Below are 16,864 nucleotides of genomic sequence, written 5' to 3' on the forward strand. Positions count from 1 at the left end.
ATCGGCTCTCCCTTTTTCTTGAATATAACACAAGGCCTGGCTGTTATGTTGTGAGTTGCAGAGAGACAGTTGAGCTGATTAATTTAGGTACAACGTAACTGGAGTTTTCAACTCTGGAGACTTTGACCTTTTAAGTTTGGCAGACTGTTGATTTCACTACAGTTACACATGGATAATAATAGTATTTAAACTTAACTGAGAGTTAGAAAGCAACGAGAACATTTTAATAAACTTTTCAGCAGTCTAGAAACCCTAACTTTTTTTTTGTTAGTTTAGTGTAGAAGGGCTTGGACTTCAGATGTGGGCTTGGCCAAATATGCAAGTCAAAGTTGACCTGACTGTAACTTTGAGCAATTATGTGACATCAGAATTACCATCTGTTTGATATTGATGTTTCCAAAACAAGTTAGACCTTATAAAGATATTCTGGAGGGGAACTTTGTAGAATTGAGGTAAATGGTGTCTAACATGTGATTCAAGTCATAGATTGTACATTTTTGGGGTTTATGACAAATAGTAAGCTTGTGTGGATTAACCACAACTTACAGGAACAGTTTTAATCTGTCAATTACTGTAAATTAAAGTAAATTAAGGATGTGCAAATGCTATGGTGAATTCTGAGGAATTATGAGTAAGACAGGAAACAACTTCTACATTCATGTAGTGTTTGACTGAAGCACATTAAACAGATGTCCATTTTATTAATAAGCTTATTTTTTTTATAGTGTGTAGATTGTTCAACTTACCACTCTGGTTACCTTTGTACATAATTGCTTTTGTATATTGTGGTCCGTTAGGTAGTAATTTTAGTAGGTTGAAAGTTGTAAAAAATTGTGTAGTGCAAACAAACACATCAGAAATGACCTTTCACTTACAAGAATTGTTTTTCTCCAGGTCAGTTCAAAATGCCCCCTCTAACCTTTTATGTTTAGCAACAACATCCTCCAATCCTCAAAGTGGTTATGAGTTTTTTTTGTTTTGTTTTTATAAGTATTTTTTATGTATTTGAGGTTTTATCATGTCAAAATTTGAGTTTTTTTCTGTAGGGCTCCAGGTTAATTCACCAATTCATGCTGTTTTGAAGCCATATGTAGCACTTGGATGCTGATCATTTCACCCCTTTAGTCTTGGGATACCTTTTCACATATTGCTTGTTTCATAGCCAGCCTATTAAGGCCACTAACTGGTGCTGTTTTCGCAGCATTTCATACCAACCATACATTAGTTTTTACCTGGCAGGAAGACATTTTATATTTGCTTTGATAATAAATGATTTTATCAATGTTTTGATCAATGATTTTATTATGTATTTTCTAGGCACATAGTGCCATTTTATAGCACAATCAAGTAACTGATACTTTCTGTAATAAAAATGCTGTATATATCAAAAACAACCTGAAAGAAATTTGACTTTGCAATTATGTGTGTCTCTTTAAGAAGCACATACTTTTTCTGAGACTCCCCCTTCAGCACATAATGACAACAGTGCTCCTCCATGATACCATTTTGTATGATATGCTCAGTAGACACGCAGTTCCTCCAGGTGTTTGCTAATTGATGCTGCCACTAGTCTGTAGAGTTGAGTGGAGGAGGGGTAAGCTGGGCTGGAGACTGAAGCTTCAAAGCAGACCTCAAGGTAAATAGGTGGCATTTTGTGAGTAAACGTGTAGGCACCCTGAATGATTGCCATTAGAGATTTTTTTTTTAAAACATGCATTAAAAAAATCAAAGCAACACTCCAGGTGTATTTTTGACAAGGGAATGACAATAGAACATGATGTAAAGAGCTCCAAAAAGTTGATTTTATATAATATCCTCTTTTAAAATTTAGCTGGTTAGCATAATAGTCTATTCATGACAATTTTTATATTGTCATGAACAAATACTTGTTTACGATATAAACTAATCTGAAACGCTATCATTTAGGTACTGTGGTATCGTTGCCTTTTTGTAGATTGAAACAGCTTTCTTCCCATTCCATCTTCCCTTCCCATTCCGTTTATTTCCATGTTGAATGGGAATTAAAGTGCCTAAATTTCACATATCTGTTTTAATTATATATTTTCTGAAGACTTAATATCACACCCTTTATCTGGTTATTTGAGTTCTGATCCCCATTTGGGCCAGTTGACTGTTATTCATTTGACACCAGATCAATCCAGAAAAAGTCTGGACTACCTCCTGCTTATAGATCATTTTCATTTAATCCATAAAACCACGATACACCAAAAAGTTTCTTTTTTTTTTTTATCATCTGTTGAATTTGCCAGAGGGAACGGACTCCACTTTTTATGAGTTGAGGCTTAGTCTGTACAAAATGTCCCGAGACAAATGACTCCATCTTGTACCCCAAAAAGTCCGACATGTAGCGGCCAAAACTACAAAGTTTCAAAGTGGTGAAAGGGTGGAATGCTCTGCTTGCTTTGTCCTCAGCGCAAATCCTTGACTAAGCGTGAATCTATCCAAAATGTACGCTTTGCTGCTCGTTGTTCAGCCTAAGTTTCATTAAAACTCATTTTTCTCCACTGATGACTTCTCTCTTTTTCCACTATTTTTGTTTTCTGGTTTGGAAAGTGCTCAAAACTAAAACCGACTGCTGCTTCATGCGTTTCTCCACATCTCTGCTTCGGCTTGCTAAAACCAGCAACAGTCAGTTGAGCCTTGCGTGTGACGATTTCCTGTAGAGGTCTACCACAGTGCGACAGTCTTTCACCCCTTCTCACAAACATCAACAGATCAGGTCAGTTCGTGGTCTGAATGGACGCGAGCTTTGTTTACAAAAGATCCGGTTGCCGAGGGCCTTTGATTAACATTGTGGTAATGGCGGATCATTCACACATGCAAACCCACTCCCTGCTAACATCCGAGCTCATTTGCATTTTCAATCCCTATCACTTTGGTACACGAAAGACACCATAGCTTGGTATCAGTTTCCGTCTGAGCAGTCAAAAAGTTTGGAGCATTATTTCTCCAATGCTTTTTCTTAAACCACAGGCAACATTTATAGCTTGAAAGACCCTCAAATGAAAGCTAGTTTCTGTGAGTTGTGAGGTAAAGGAGACCAAATAACTATCATTAAGCACAGTTTACTCAAATGTGGCTTTAGTAAATCATCCGCACAGTGAGCTGTTGTAGACACTCAATGTCTGAAGGTGGTAATCAGTGGTCGGGCCAGTTGTAGTAAGTTTGTCATGAAAACTATTGTTACTTTTTTCGTGCTGTCCTAATTCATCGCTGTGCTGTAAATCAAATGAAGTCCAGAGATGATGCATGTTGTACATGTTTACTGATTAAAACACGTTAGTTTTAGAAATGCCTCTGAACAAGTGGTTCAGAGCCATTAAACTCTGTTCTGATTCGGTTTTAGTTGCTGGTTCTGATGACACATTTCATCTACGACTCATTTCCTACAGGAAGCTCATGATTTCAGATGGACACTTCCCCCAGTCTTGTATTTTAATGCTGGATTATACATCATGCTTTGTAGTTGCACCTGTATGAAGTGTGATTAGTAATCTAGGAGGAGTCTGGGCGGTTGCTGTACAGTCAGACTTCGTCACCAGGCATAAAGTTATTGTTTTCACTGATGGATTTAGAGGCTGTCTGTTTAAAGTGGCAGGTAACCAGCTGAACTGAAATGAGCTTGTTCCCATTTTTAAAATTCTGCTGCTGCTTTCTGGTAAACATTGAGCACAGAAGGGAAAATACTCATTGGTCCTATGTCAGATTGGAATTAAGGAATGCTTATGTTTTGTCTAAAAACATGTTTTCGTCGAATTGATCATAATATCAGATGAGAGGTTTTCATATATGTAAATCTAAACTGTTTGTACTGTCATGCTGTAAAACTGGCTCGAATGTGGTGCATTATGGATGTGTGTTCACTGAAAACATAAAAGCTACAGTAAAAGGAAACTGTTTAATGAGACTTCGGTAGTTTTATATTTTCATTGTTTTTTTAATGTTGCTTGTGTCTTAAAGTACAAACTGCAGATAAGGTTATTATTAGATTGCATGGTTTCTGAGGGTTGGAGTGTTCAAATTTTAATAAACAAAATAAAATGAAATTGTGGAACAAGAATGTACCTAAACTTGATTTAGTGGCATTCCCACATCCAGGATCCAATTTCATGAATGGACATGGTCTAAGTAGTGACTAGCACTTGTTCTGGTACAGGATTTTGTTTTAAAATGTCACTGGTGAAGCCAAAATCAATTTGTTTTGACCAACACACCTTTCTACCTTTTGATTCTTTGTAGATCTCTTTACTTATGTTTACTTTGCAAATAGTTTTGTCAAAATTCTCTCTGAGTACTACCAACGGCAGCTGAAGTATGACGTTTGGTATTTGCACCACGCCTTGAAAACCTGATTTTTTTTTTTTGCCTTTTAGTTGGATCAACATTGATTTTCAAATAGAGAACAAGGAGCAGAGAAGTATTTTTAAACTGTCTTTAGTGAAAACTGATCTTTGATTGCACTTTTTTGTTTGTTTTTTGTCCGTTTTGTTCATCATGTCAATAGTTTTAATACTTTTTGTGCCAGAAGGATAGAAAAAAACAGTAAGACAAATATTGTGAAAATAATCTTTGCCTATTTTTTGAGAAGAATAAACATTGTTCTTACAATATTATATCAGTGCTGTTGGTTGTTGTGTGAAATGACATTGACCATCTGCTCAAGAGGATTATTTACAGTAGAAGTCGGAAACTGAATTGTGTGATGAGCCTAAGCTTATTAGAGGCTACTTTCTCTGCCGGTCATCTCTGTTATTGTCTCAGTGTGTTCTCTTGATGTTATATATGATGGCAGCTTGAAAAATGTGGTAATGTTTTATGAAATGTTGTGGGGAAAAAACAACCGGGGAGCTTTCGGCATACTTCTGTTTCCTGTGTGACCTAAAATTGTTCATTTAAGATCATGTGAGCTTGTGTAGCATGTTTTTATGTTGACTAGATGCTCTGCTTTGTGTTGACAGCAACATGAACCGTGAGGACCGGAATGTGCTCCGAATGAAAGAAAGAGAAAGGAGAAATCAAGAAATCCAACAGGGAGGAGGAGGAGGAGAGGCCTTTCCAGCAAATTCCCCCCTCTTCCCTGAACCCTACAAAGTGGTAAGTTTTTCTTTTTTCTTTCCCTCACAGCTGGTATGTATCTGATCAGTTAACAGGTATTTGCAACATAGGCAGGAAGTGAAAACTTCATTATCAAGAGCTTTCACAGCGGTGCAGTTGTCATTGTTGCGTCATCTGCAAACACAAGATACGTTGTTGTGTTCCAGCATGTCTGAAAAGTCTCATAGTGATGCTTCACCTGGTTTTAATCCAGATAATCTCAGAGATTAAAGTGTGTTATCATAATGATTTGTTTCAAAGAATATTAGGTGATTAATGTAGCCAACTTTCAAATCAGAAAACAGTCTGCTGACAGTTCAAGTTCGTCAGCTGTTAAAAGTAAACAAAGCAGCTCACTACATCGGTGTTGCACTTCCTCCCATGTCTTCCGCATTATACCTACATGCGGAAATGTAGGCCAGCCAGCTCCTGTCTGCCAGTTTAATTGTAAAGAGGATTTTAAGTTCTCTGAACCAGTTCTAATCTTTGCCACTAACCAGATTTGAGCAGATGTAAGTGGCTCCTCTCTCTTAGCTGGAGTTAGCCATCAAACAAGCAGGAAGGAATGTGTTCTGACAGGTTGTTCTGATGGGAAAGCCACCAGAGGTGAGTGTTAGGGTGTATGTGTGTGTGTGTTTTGGACCACAACAAAGTGAAAGATGAAAGCTGACATTAAAGACGGAAGACTCCTTGACCTTTATCAATAAAATACAGTTTTTACTGTGCAGATTTTCTCAAGTTTTCTTAGAAAGTTGCTTTTAAAATGAAGTTGACTTTAATGGTAAAGTTGTGCAGACTATGAATGACTTAAGAAACTCTTAAGTCTCAATTTTTTCGTACTTTGCGTATCTTGCCAACTGCTTGTGCGACCCTTATATAAGCTTTAGTTTGACTTTCTGACTGTCATGCTTCACTAAGTGGAAGTTTACAGCATTATGCTTAAAAGGCCGTGTGCACACACAGCTGCAGCTGCGGCCTCCCGGATCTAGACCAGTGCAGCAGGAACCTTTTTATGGGGCAGAGTTTATATGCTTGCTCATTCGCACAGAGTGAGGAGTATTTAACTTTCTATAAACGCTGTTGTATGTAGCACATTTTATTCTAATTTAAAGCAGACGGCCTATAAGCAACACCACTCAAGTCAGTCTCTTTACCAAATTGTGCCTCAATTTAATGAGACCTGAAGAGGACAAAAAGCATGTTGAGTGTTCTTTCTGTTTACACTGCATCTACTCTAAAAAAGTTCCATACAGGTAAGCACAAGTAGACATTAGGTTAAAAAAATATTTGAATTTACTTTACTTTTGTATGATGCTTGATATCTGGGACTAAACAATGAATTTTGTGGGGTCAGTTTAAAACAGAGTTCATTTTAAAGGTTTTTTTTCTTGCAGTTTGAAAAGTTTTTTCAGTAAGTTTTGACTCTGCTATGACCCCTGAACGGTTATGGTTTGTTACAAAAGTGCAATACAATCAGTTTTGCACAATGGACTCATTGTTTAATATGCTCGCACAATATTTATATTGCTGCACAGCTCTAGTATCCTGCAAACGCAGTGAGAAGTGGTGCAATCAAACATCTTTACAAACTAAGACAATAATGAAGCTGTAATGTTTACAGTTTTAAACTATAATCTTTTGTGTGAACCTTTCTCCAATTTACCCAACATTTTACTTATCGGTCATAGTTTAATTTGACTTTTTTCATTGCCATTTGCAACATCGACTGAAACCAACAAACTAGAAGCCAAAGAGGTGCTACTACTCTTCCTCCAGCTGTGCTAATGAGACCCAGGCCCCATGTTAGCAGGAGGTGCAGGAGTGCACGTTATGACCAAGCCGCTAACATTTCCTGCTGCAGATAACGGCTTGTGTTTCCTCACCCTTGGTGTGAATCTGTCAAACAAAACAGAGGTGTGGGACTGCATGTGAAACTGGAGACTTTGCACAGTCTGCAAACAAATCAACTGGAACCCGTGGCCCTCAGAGTGATTGATTAACCTTCGTGCCGACGCCGACCCTTATCTCGGTTCAGAAGGGCTGTTCAGAATAAACAAACGGAATTGGTGAGGCTCTTGGGCTAGTTATGTTCTGGAAATGTTTTTATAATCCATCACTAGTGGTATAACTCTTGGTGTGAAATTTTGTTATTCTTTAGGGTAAATTTAGAGACTCATCCAGTATCATTTTGTGGCTGATTTCATGGCTTAAAAGCTGTGATCTGCTCGTAACAATCTTACCAGATTCTGATTTCTCTTAAAGAAAAATAATTTCTCATTTAAAACCGGCATTGAAAATATTTCTTTCTAGTTCCTCTGGTGTTGAAGCAGAGGTGACATCACACGGTGTGAGTCAGAGAGGAGTTTCTGTAAACGGGGTTTTCATGGTGACTTTAAAATAATGACAAAAGTATTAAACAGGTGTTTTAAAGCATCTTATTAATAATTTATATCGTTAGCATTAGTCACTGTAAATATTTGAATTTATACCAAATTCTGAGGATTTTTTTAAAAGGCTGTTAGAATTTTCAAGTCTGGCATATTCAACAAAAATGAAAATGCTCCATAGTTCTATTTGAATGTGCTTCATGCAGTAACCACCAGAGTGGTGTTATAAACACACCATGCTTAGAAATGGTCCAAAACAGATTAGATTTTTACATTTCAGACCAGGCAGTTAATGGTCAGGGCTGATCAGGCTTAAAACCTTCTGATTATGTTTCAGTGTATGACCTCAGAAGCAAAAACTACACAAATACATTTTTTATTTTCTCTTTCTCGTTCATTGATACCTCAGCTTCCTGTTTTTACTTATTCCTGATATCTGCATTACTCATTCTTTGCTCTTTATTAATCATCACTCCATCATCTTCTTCTTTTCTCAGGCCAGCAAGGCAGATTTACTGTCCAACCGTATCCAGAGCATGTTGGGCAATTACGACGAGATGAAAGAGCCGATTGGTGACACTCTTCCAAAGCTTCCTGGTAAACCTTCGAACAGCTCGTCTTCCTCCGAGGAGAAGTCCGGCCCGCCTTTGTTTGGCGGAGACCAGCGAGGTGTGGGTAGTGGAGGTGGTAGCCAGAGCAGTAAGTGGACTCCTGTAGGCGCACCACCTGGTGGATCTTCCTCTCAGTCACAGAAGCGTTCTGGACTCTCAGGTGGACACGGCAGCCAGAGGAACAGCGGCAGTAGTAGCGGCGGCAGCAGCAGTAGCCAAAGAGGGGAAGTGCGGGAAAAGAAATCTAGTAAGCACAGCGGAGGCTCGGAGCACTCAAAGTCTCACACTTCAAGTCCGGCAAAAGGTTCGTTGAGTTCTTCCAGCAGCCACTCGCGGAGCTCCTTGTCTGCTGAACAGCATCACCCCAAGTACCGCAACAAGTCGCCCAGAGACAGAGAGGCTAACTGGGATTCCCCCTCACGGGTTCACACGTCTTTCCCCAGCGGGCAGCACTCAAATCAAACCTTCCCCCCGTCGCTCGTCTCCAAGCCCAGCTCCATGCTGCAAAAGCCCACGGCTTACGTGCGGCCTATGGACGGCCAGGAAACGGCCGAACCCAAGAGCTCACAGGCCGAAAGCTACGGCGGCCAGTCACACAGCAGCACCATGGGAGAGGTGAAAACCATGGGCAAAGCTTCGCTTACAAAACTCAAGATCCCGTCACAGCCTGTTGAGGTAAGACTTCGTCTATAAAACTTATCAAGCTAGAAAAGAATTTCTTCATGACTATTAAGAGAATAAACAGAACGTATTTCTGCTTTCTCAACACCATTCTAACTTGTAGTGATGCATAAAAACAAAATGTCTGAAGGATGACTCATGGTGCTCTATGTGGAAGCCTCCTCACCTCTTCTATTGAAATCATTCTTATGAAAACATCAGCTAATCATTAAATTAATGATTTTTTTTCAACAGGGATCCGGTGATGCCAACTGTGTCGATGAAATCCTAAAGGTATGTAAAAACTGGTCTTTTTCTTTTAAATAGTTCATCAATCATCAAAATACAGAGGGAAACAATATCGACTGAAATAATTCAGCATTACCCTGGTCCTAATCTCCTAGATTAGGACCAGGGTAATCCTAGTTTTTTTACTCCTTTTGTTTATATGCCTCTATGCGTATGCGTGCGTGTGTGTGTTTTCTGAATTCTTTTTTTCTTTCAGGAAATGACTCAGTCATGGCCTCCTCCACTTACAGCCATCCACACTCCCTGTAAAACAGAACCCTCCAAGTTTCCATTCCCCACCAAGGTCAGCATTGTGCCAGCAGTTTAACTCATTTAAGTGATTCTCTGATTGTTCCATAAGGGCAGTTAGGCCTTTTTCTTTGCTTTTATGAGGAGGAAACAACCAAACCTTATTTTGTAAAACGATGATGATGATAGTTACTATTTTAAATTGTGGATTTAAATATGCCAATCAGACAAACTTCAAAGCGAAAGAAAAAGAAATAAACAAATTTTTGTTTTATCTTGTTTACCTTAGGATGCACACTCTTTTCCAAGCGGACATAGTAAGTTTTGCAATTCAAATTTATATTTGCACTTTGTTTTTGTGTTCATGTTGACAATTAATTATGTACATACTATGTATTTCTGTAAAGTTTCTTTTTAATTTTCCTTGTCTTAGAGCGTGGTAGTTCATCAAAGAGCTCCAGCAGCCATCAGCCTAAAGATAGCACGTAAGTGTGTGGTTTGTCAGAAGTGCATGTTGTTGTTTTTTTCTTCATTGATTCACATTAAAATTTAAATAACTACATTTGTTATCTTGGACTTAATAAAAACTAGACAAAGCTCAAGCCCTGGAAGCAGCAGTTGTAGCACTTAAAGCTTTCATTGAGTTGAAATTTTGTTTGCTCAGCATGCTGAAGGAAGATCTGATAGTAAGTAGCAGCGAGGACAGCGATGGAGAACAAGAATCCAAGAATGCCTCAAGGAACACATCAGCAAGGTGAGGTTGGCAGCATGAAGAAGCCAGTGTTGTTAGAGTCCACCAGGTTGTGACTCAAATGGTGTTTTACATTTTATTAAAAGCTGATTATTGCAGTATGCATATTTTGTGATATTACGTTTTCTAAAACTGGCCCTGTAGGGTTATTATCTATTTCTTTTTTATAAAATGCCTACTTAGAGCCAGCGTCATATCTGGTTAGCAGTATGAATCCATCCTTTAAATATATTTCACTTTTCGGCACTACGAAGCTCGTCTTTGTGCTTTTTAATTTAGCTAGTCAGAAGATATCACAACCAAACCTTTCACTATTATTAAATTGCTTTTGTTTGAAACAGAAAAGATAAGATGTAGAGCCATTTACTTAGTATTTTATGGTTGACATAAATCTCAGCAATAATCTTATACAGTGAATGAACAGCTGCTACGTTTAGCATTATAATGCTAATTTACTGAGCATTGTAAAAAAAAATACAATGCTAAATTTAACAAAGATCAAGATGGTACATGTAAAAAAAATTTCAAATTTTGTTTTAAATCTTAAAAAAAAGATAAATGTTACCTAAAGCCATATGTGAATGTAAATGTTTTATGTCCTCATGGAGAGTGAGAGAATTACATTTACCTGTTGCTGTTTGTAAGATTTAAGCACTTCCTGTTTTTGTTCATTGACAGCAATAACAGTGAAGCTGCCGAGCCGTCCAGGGACGACTCGAGCAGCCACAGCGGCTCCGAGAGCAGCTCGGGTTCCGACAGCGAGAGTGAGAGCAGCACGACGGACAGCGAGGCCAACGAGCGCCCACGGACCGCCTCTCCTGAAGTAATCACTCACTCAACATCGTACTAAACTGTGGGGCCGCAAAAGAATAAACAACATTTAGACTAGTTAGGTGTGTCTCAATAAGTTACAAGAGCAACAAAATGAAACCCATATATAGATTTACACATAGTCAAATATTTGAAGTTTTGTTTTTCTTTTACTTGGATAATTATGGCTAAGAAAAACAAACAAACAAAAATAAAATCTGTTAACCGTTTTACACCACCATTATGGACCAAACATTTGGTCCATAAATTTTGGAAACTGAATTTTACTTAAAATAGGACGGAACAATAGTTCAATAACAATATATATTGTGGTAGATATATGATCGATATCAATAGATAATATATCTCATAGAATATTCAATATGTCAAATATTCATTAAACTGTTATCCAGAAACACAGCGCATTCTGGGAGTGGAAAGCCTTTGCTGCCAGCTTAGTAAGGCTGGTGGCATCAACTAACTCATTCACTCTTTGGTTACCTAGCAACTCACTCACTCTTTGGTTACCTAGCAACAACCTGTTGAGTAACTTGCACAGTAGCAGTTTTAGGTTTTGCCTCTAAATTGTTTAAAAATAAAAAACAACAGCATGGAGAGAAAATGGTGGATAAAACAGGAAAGGTCACGCCACTAGTTGGCAATATTTTACATGTTAAAAAAATAAATGATCAATAATTATTGATAGGCCTGTCACGATAGCAAATTTTGCTGAACGATTAATTGTCTCAAAAATTATTGCGATAAACGATAATATTGTTTGAAGACCTTTTTACACTGAAAATGACGTAATAATGCATGCGATTTCCTGCCAAAGATAGATACACTTTATTTTCAAAAGAACACTAAACACTGGAACTGATAAACAAAATAAACAAAACAACCAAAAACAAAAATAAAATGGATTCTCAGTCTCCATTAACAAAAAATGTACTTGAAAAGAAACTAAACAACATAAAGCCAAAGTGGATTCAGTAATAATTAGATTTAAATAGAGAAGATGGGCACATCGACTACCTGATGCAATAGTTCACACTACAGGTTTTTTGCTGCTATTTTTCCCCTTACAACAATCTTAGATTGGTCTTTCTAAGATCGATCTAAATCAGGGGTTTTCCCCGACTGGGATCGTTAACGCAGCCTGTTGAATGCGACAGGTAGCCAATCAGAAAGCACGGATTGCTTTCTTTTTTTTTTTTCTCCGAAGAGTTTTAGCGCTAGTGGCTCGTATTTTTTAGACAGTAGGCAGACAGGAAGGAGGGTGAGGAGAGGGGGAAGACATGCGGCAAAGGTCGTCGGGACCGGGAGTCGAACCCGCGACCCCCTGCTCCACCATAGCACGCCCCGCACGGATTGCTTTCTGAGATTACGTCGGGGGAATCCCAAACACGACGCAACCCGAAGTCCACCGGACATCGGAGATGATATGTGGAAACAACATTAATGTTTATTCAACATGCAAAGAATATAGAAATGACAAGGGGAGGAGTTGGAGCGAAATTGCTACCGCAGTTGATAAACCCGGTAACTTTTCAGCTGTTCTTCTTAACGTGACATAAATAGGTTATAATGATTTTCATCCGGTCAGGACTTTACTAGCCACATGCATTGCAGGTAGATTGCAGTAAAGCATTGATTAATGCCTGGTTTTAAAATTAGTTAACTGGACTTGTAGCCATTATTTTGTGCCCATTGTTGGACACCACACGGCAGGACCGAACCCGATCGAACCGTTATACCTAGGATTTCTGTCGGCTAATGTGTGGTCTGTCAGGTTTTGAAAATGGGCCGACAATCGGCCGACAGCTCTAAGATCGTGTCGTGTGCGCTGGGCACTAAGGAAATTAGGAAGGGAGGAGTCAGTGGAGAGCACCGGAGCAGAGCCCTTTTTCATTCAGTGTCATTAACAGAAAGAGAAAAAAGCCGAAGAGACGATAATGCCGATAATTAAAATGACGTCGACAGTTTTAATTTATCCTGTGATTAATTGATTTATCGTTTATCGTGACAGGCCTAATTATTGATATTGATAGTTATTGGTATCAACTGTTATGAAGCGCTTATATCGTGTTAAGTTTCTCAGCTGTACCAAAGATTTTTTTTTTCTTACATTGTTACCTGTTTTTTCTTAAACTGGGATAAGTTTTTTTGTTTTGTTTTGTTTTATTTTAATTTTATTTTGGCCATTTTGGCTGTTAATCTATTGCTGAACTAAAACTTAGTCATTGTAAGATGGGTTTTAAACGGCAAACAAAAAACAATGTAATTTCTCATTCCTACCTGAAAGAAGGTGGATAAGTAGCAAAAGCCTCACAGGATGCTTTATCTAATCACACTGGGAAAATTAAGTGGAGCATCAATAGAATGTGGAATAGTGTTTGGTCTTTCTTGTATTCAGAGTAATTTTGAACATTGTATTTGACTTTCTGAGTACCTCTCTTACTTCTGCATTCTGCTGTTTCCGCTTCAGCCAGAACAGCCTGTGACCAACAAGTGGCAGCTGGACAACTGGTTTAAGAACGTTCCACCCAAATGTAAAAAAGAAGGCCGAGACTACAGCTCCAAAGACTCGGCTCCACCACCACCTAGCAGGGACAAAGGTACAGAGGGTGGCCGGGGGCGACAGAAGTCCCCCGCCCAGAGCGAAGGTGGAACAAATCCAAGAATACGAGTCGGTAAAAAGCAACCTAAGAAGTCTGAGAAGCCCCCAGTGGTGGAGGAACCTAAGGGAGGTCTGAAAGTGGAGACTGAACCAGCTCCAGAGATTCCTCCTCTCCGGCCCATTGCTGCCACAAAAGGCTCACGCAAACCAAGCATTAAAAAAGAACCCAAGTCTTCTCCACGGCCGTCTGCAGCTTCTGTCACCACAACCACAGACAAGCGGAAGGCCAAAGCGCCCACCAAGTCTCGTGAAATTCTTTCTACAGACTCTTCTTCGTCTGATTCCGAGGGAAACGACAGCATTCCGTCCTCGTCGCAGACTCCCAAGTATACGGAGAGCATCCGGACCCCCGTGTGCGTTTTCTCTCCCGTGTTGTCTCCGCTCAGCGACCCAGAGGAGCGCTATCCCACGAGACAACCTCAGCCGCAAGTTTTACTCGTCAAGATTGGTTAGTCAAAACTTCTTATACTCCTTACAATAACATGGAAAACATTTCTTCTGTTTGGCGTGGTGTATGCTTTTTTTTAACCGAAGCGTTCATTTTATTTTGGACGAAATGAACCCATTCCCTTCCCTTTCCTTCCTATTTCCCATAGATCTCAGCTTGCTGTCGAGGATCCCAGGGCGGCCCTACAAGGAGCCTGCAGAGATTAAAGTGGAGAGGGAAGATTCTCAAGATCGAGAAAGCAGTAAGCAGAACAAGTCCAAGAGGAAACACAAGGTAGGGTTTTTTATTACAAAGGTTTTTAATGTCTTAACACTGGAAATAAATATAAGTAAAGACATTTTTAACATCTTAAAATGTTTAAAAAAAGAAGATGGAAGTGTTTTTAAAAAAATATCCTTCCCCTTCTCTCTTTGATAATCACAATCATCAGTTGTCGTCCACTTTTTTCCATTTCATATTTTATCCGAGCTTAACCGTTTTTGTTTCTGTTTCATCATAATTTACTTGTACACATATGGACCATAAATATATCCTCACATTTGTAATTAAATACACATACTAATATGTAAGACTATTTACATACCCATACAGGTGCATCTCAATAAGCTAGAATATCATCAGAAAGTTCATTTCAGTTATTTTTTCATTGAAACTCATTATTTACATTTACTATACACAGAGTGATGTCAAATATTTTAATTTTGTTGCTTACAACTACTAACTCAAATTTAATTTTGTCATTACATTAGAATATTACATACAGGCAATAAAAAGGACTGTTTAGAGTCCAGTATCCAAGCATATGTATTTAGAAAGTTAAGTGCAAGGAAAAAGTCTGTTAGAAAAGGAGGTAAAAACAAGAATCAAGGTGATAAAACCAAACTGAACAAGGCAGATAATTTAAAGGTCTACACTAAACAACTTGGGCTTTCTAATACTGACATAGACATACTTTACAGTAGACCAGCACTCCTTTATTTAAAAAGTGCATTGTTTTTATTTAATATTCCAAATTTCTGGACAGTGTTTTGTTTCTGTTGCTGTCAGCTCGAGCTCCATAATGTATTCTGACTATACGGTCCACTGGTAACAGAGTACACAGCAATAAAATCACTCCAAGTTAGCTAATATATTCCAGTTGTTCAAGTATTTTTTCTAATATCATTCAATGCAAGAGGAATAATTTCTGGATTTTATGGCCATTTGGATACTCCACAAATTGAATTTTTACCAAAACAAGTGTCTCCCAAGGCTTTGAATGTGGATCAGAGGGGGAAAAAGAAGCTGAAAAATGTCCACAGGGCTTTAAAAATGCCACAAAAATAAAATGAATTCAAATAAAAAAAGAGAGATTTATCTTTCACTATTGCAAAAATCGGGAATACGCAATACATAGTACAAGTTTATAGGTTGTTAAATAAAAAAAAAGACACAACCCACTTATAAATCAAAGTTTTCCTGAGATTTTTTGATGTTTTTTTTTTTTTTTTCAGACCGATGAGGAAGGCACGAAGCCAGAGAGTAAGCGATTCAAGCCAGATGATAAAACTCAGTCTCCTCATAAAACCAGCAGTAAAGAGTGAGTATTCTGTCTCTTTGTCCTTATAATGATTCACTCCACTCTGGCCCACTTGGTGCAGCAGCTCTAGCTCATTTTGTAAGGAAAAGCAAATGTATCCACAAGCTTTTTCACTTCTCTTACAATTCAGAAAATAAACCCATGCACATTAAGCGTAAACCAGAAATTCACATGTTATGTGCTTGTTGATTACATCTTGGTCATGAAGTACCTGTAATGTTAACATGCCATCGTCCCTTGTTTTCACTCTAAGAACTTTATAGCTGCAAAATACATCTGTTATTACAGCTTTATCAGAGCAATGCTTTGTATTCCACCAGGTCAAAAAGACCTTTGGAGAAGAAAGAGGAGCCGGTACCCTCTCCCTCCATATCGGGTCCTCAGCGGACACCCAAGTCGGAGCATCCAAGTCGAAAGGGGACGGTAAACCAACCATCCACATTGCTATCGAGCGGCAGCACGAGTAAAAAAGCGGGTAGCCATGGCAGCAAGGGTAGCTCCACTTCCAAACACAAAAAAGGAGACGACAAGGGACGCAGCACACGTGAAGGCAAAGTTGATGTGAGGAAGAAGTTTTCTGTTTTCATATGTCCAAATTTACAGAATCACAATATTTTTTGTCCATTATTCTGTTTTTCTAATGTAACAAAACAATTGTCTTGTTTTTCTGCAGGAGAAAATATCTACTAACCAGCTGGCTGTGCCTCCTCTTTCCACGGATGGCTCTAGGTCTCAGAGATCCAAGATGGTGTTTGAGGACAGGTAGGAGGATCTGTTTCCTCTGTGGGACATAGAGATTGCTGTGGGTCTTTTGCATTGCCTTTGTGTGAAGCTGCTGGAGGTCAGGGAGGTTGCTTATAGATCTGCCTGGATGACTGAAAAAATCTGGATAAATCCATTATGAAAGACCAGCTGATAGAACTCTGTTATTCTTAGCCTGTTTATTGAAGAGATGCAGCTTTAAAATTTTGTTTTTTTTTTTGTGGAAATGATTAGGTTTTTAGTCAATTATACATATTAGTAAATTTGTTTGACCTGCTAATTTTGTTTCAGGGTTCATTCAGCTGATCACTACTTGCAAGAGGCTAAGACACTCAAGCACAATGCAGATGCACTGGTAAGAACAATGTTTACTGCTAGAATCTGTGGTGTTTTTATGCAAGTTGTTGTGTATTTGAGAGGTCTTTTGAATCCAGCTTGAAACAACGTACTATCACTCTCTAAGGAGTATTTGACCAGTTTCCTATGATGGCGGGAAAATTATTCTATTTGACTTTGTCAGTTTT

General features: G+C 38.6%; 1 protein-coding gene across 3 annotated transcripts in view; it reads left to right on the top strand.

Annotated features, from left to right (window-relative positions):
* aff4 (AF4/FMR2 family, member 4) overlaps positions 1–16,864 on the top strand; it is a 35,051-nt gene that overhangs the window by 10,874 nt on the left and 7,313 nt on the right. For 2 of the 3 annotated variants that reach the window (XM_032575596.1, XM_032575595.1), the window contains exons 2-15: positions 4,980–5,115; positions 8,000–8,788; positions 9,029–9,067; positions 9,279–9,365; positions 9,600–9,627; positions 9,744–9,795; positions 9,975–10,064; positions 10,740–10,884; positions 13,360–13,999; positions 14,148–14,272; positions 15,493–15,578; positions 15,899–16,139; positions 16,252–16,340; positions 16,632–16,695. In XM_032575596.1, the coding sequence (XP_032431487.1) occupies positions 4,984–5,115; positions 8,000–8,788; positions 9,029–9,067; positions 9,279–9,365; positions 9,600–9,627; positions 9,744–9,795; positions 9,975–10,064; positions 10,740–10,884; positions 13,360–13,999; positions 14,148–14,272; positions 15,493–15,578; positions 15,899–16,139; positions 16,252–16,340; positions 16,632–16,695 (2,607 nt within the window). In that variant the 5' untranslated portion in view covers positions 4,980–4,983. The remainder of the gene's footprint in view (positions 1–4,979; positions 5,116–7,999; positions 8,789–9,028; positions 9,068–9,278; positions 9,366–9,599; positions 9,628–9,743; positions 9,796–9,974; positions 10,065–10,739; positions 10,885–13,359; positions 14,000–14,147; positions 14,273–15,492; positions 15,579–15,898; positions 16,140–16,251; positions 16,341–16,631; positions 16,696–16,864) is intronic. The other variant, XM_032575597.1, reaches the window with a different exon arrangement.

The sequence above is a fragment of the Xiphophorus hellerii genome, chromosome 11, assembly GCF_003331165.1.
Source record: "Xiphophorus hellerii strain 12219 chromosome 11, Xiphophorus_hellerii-4.1, whole genome shotgun sequence".
Lineage (NCBI taxonomy): Eukaryota > Metazoa > Chordata > Actinopteri > Cyprinodontiformes > Poeciliidae > Xiphophorus > Xiphophorus hellerii.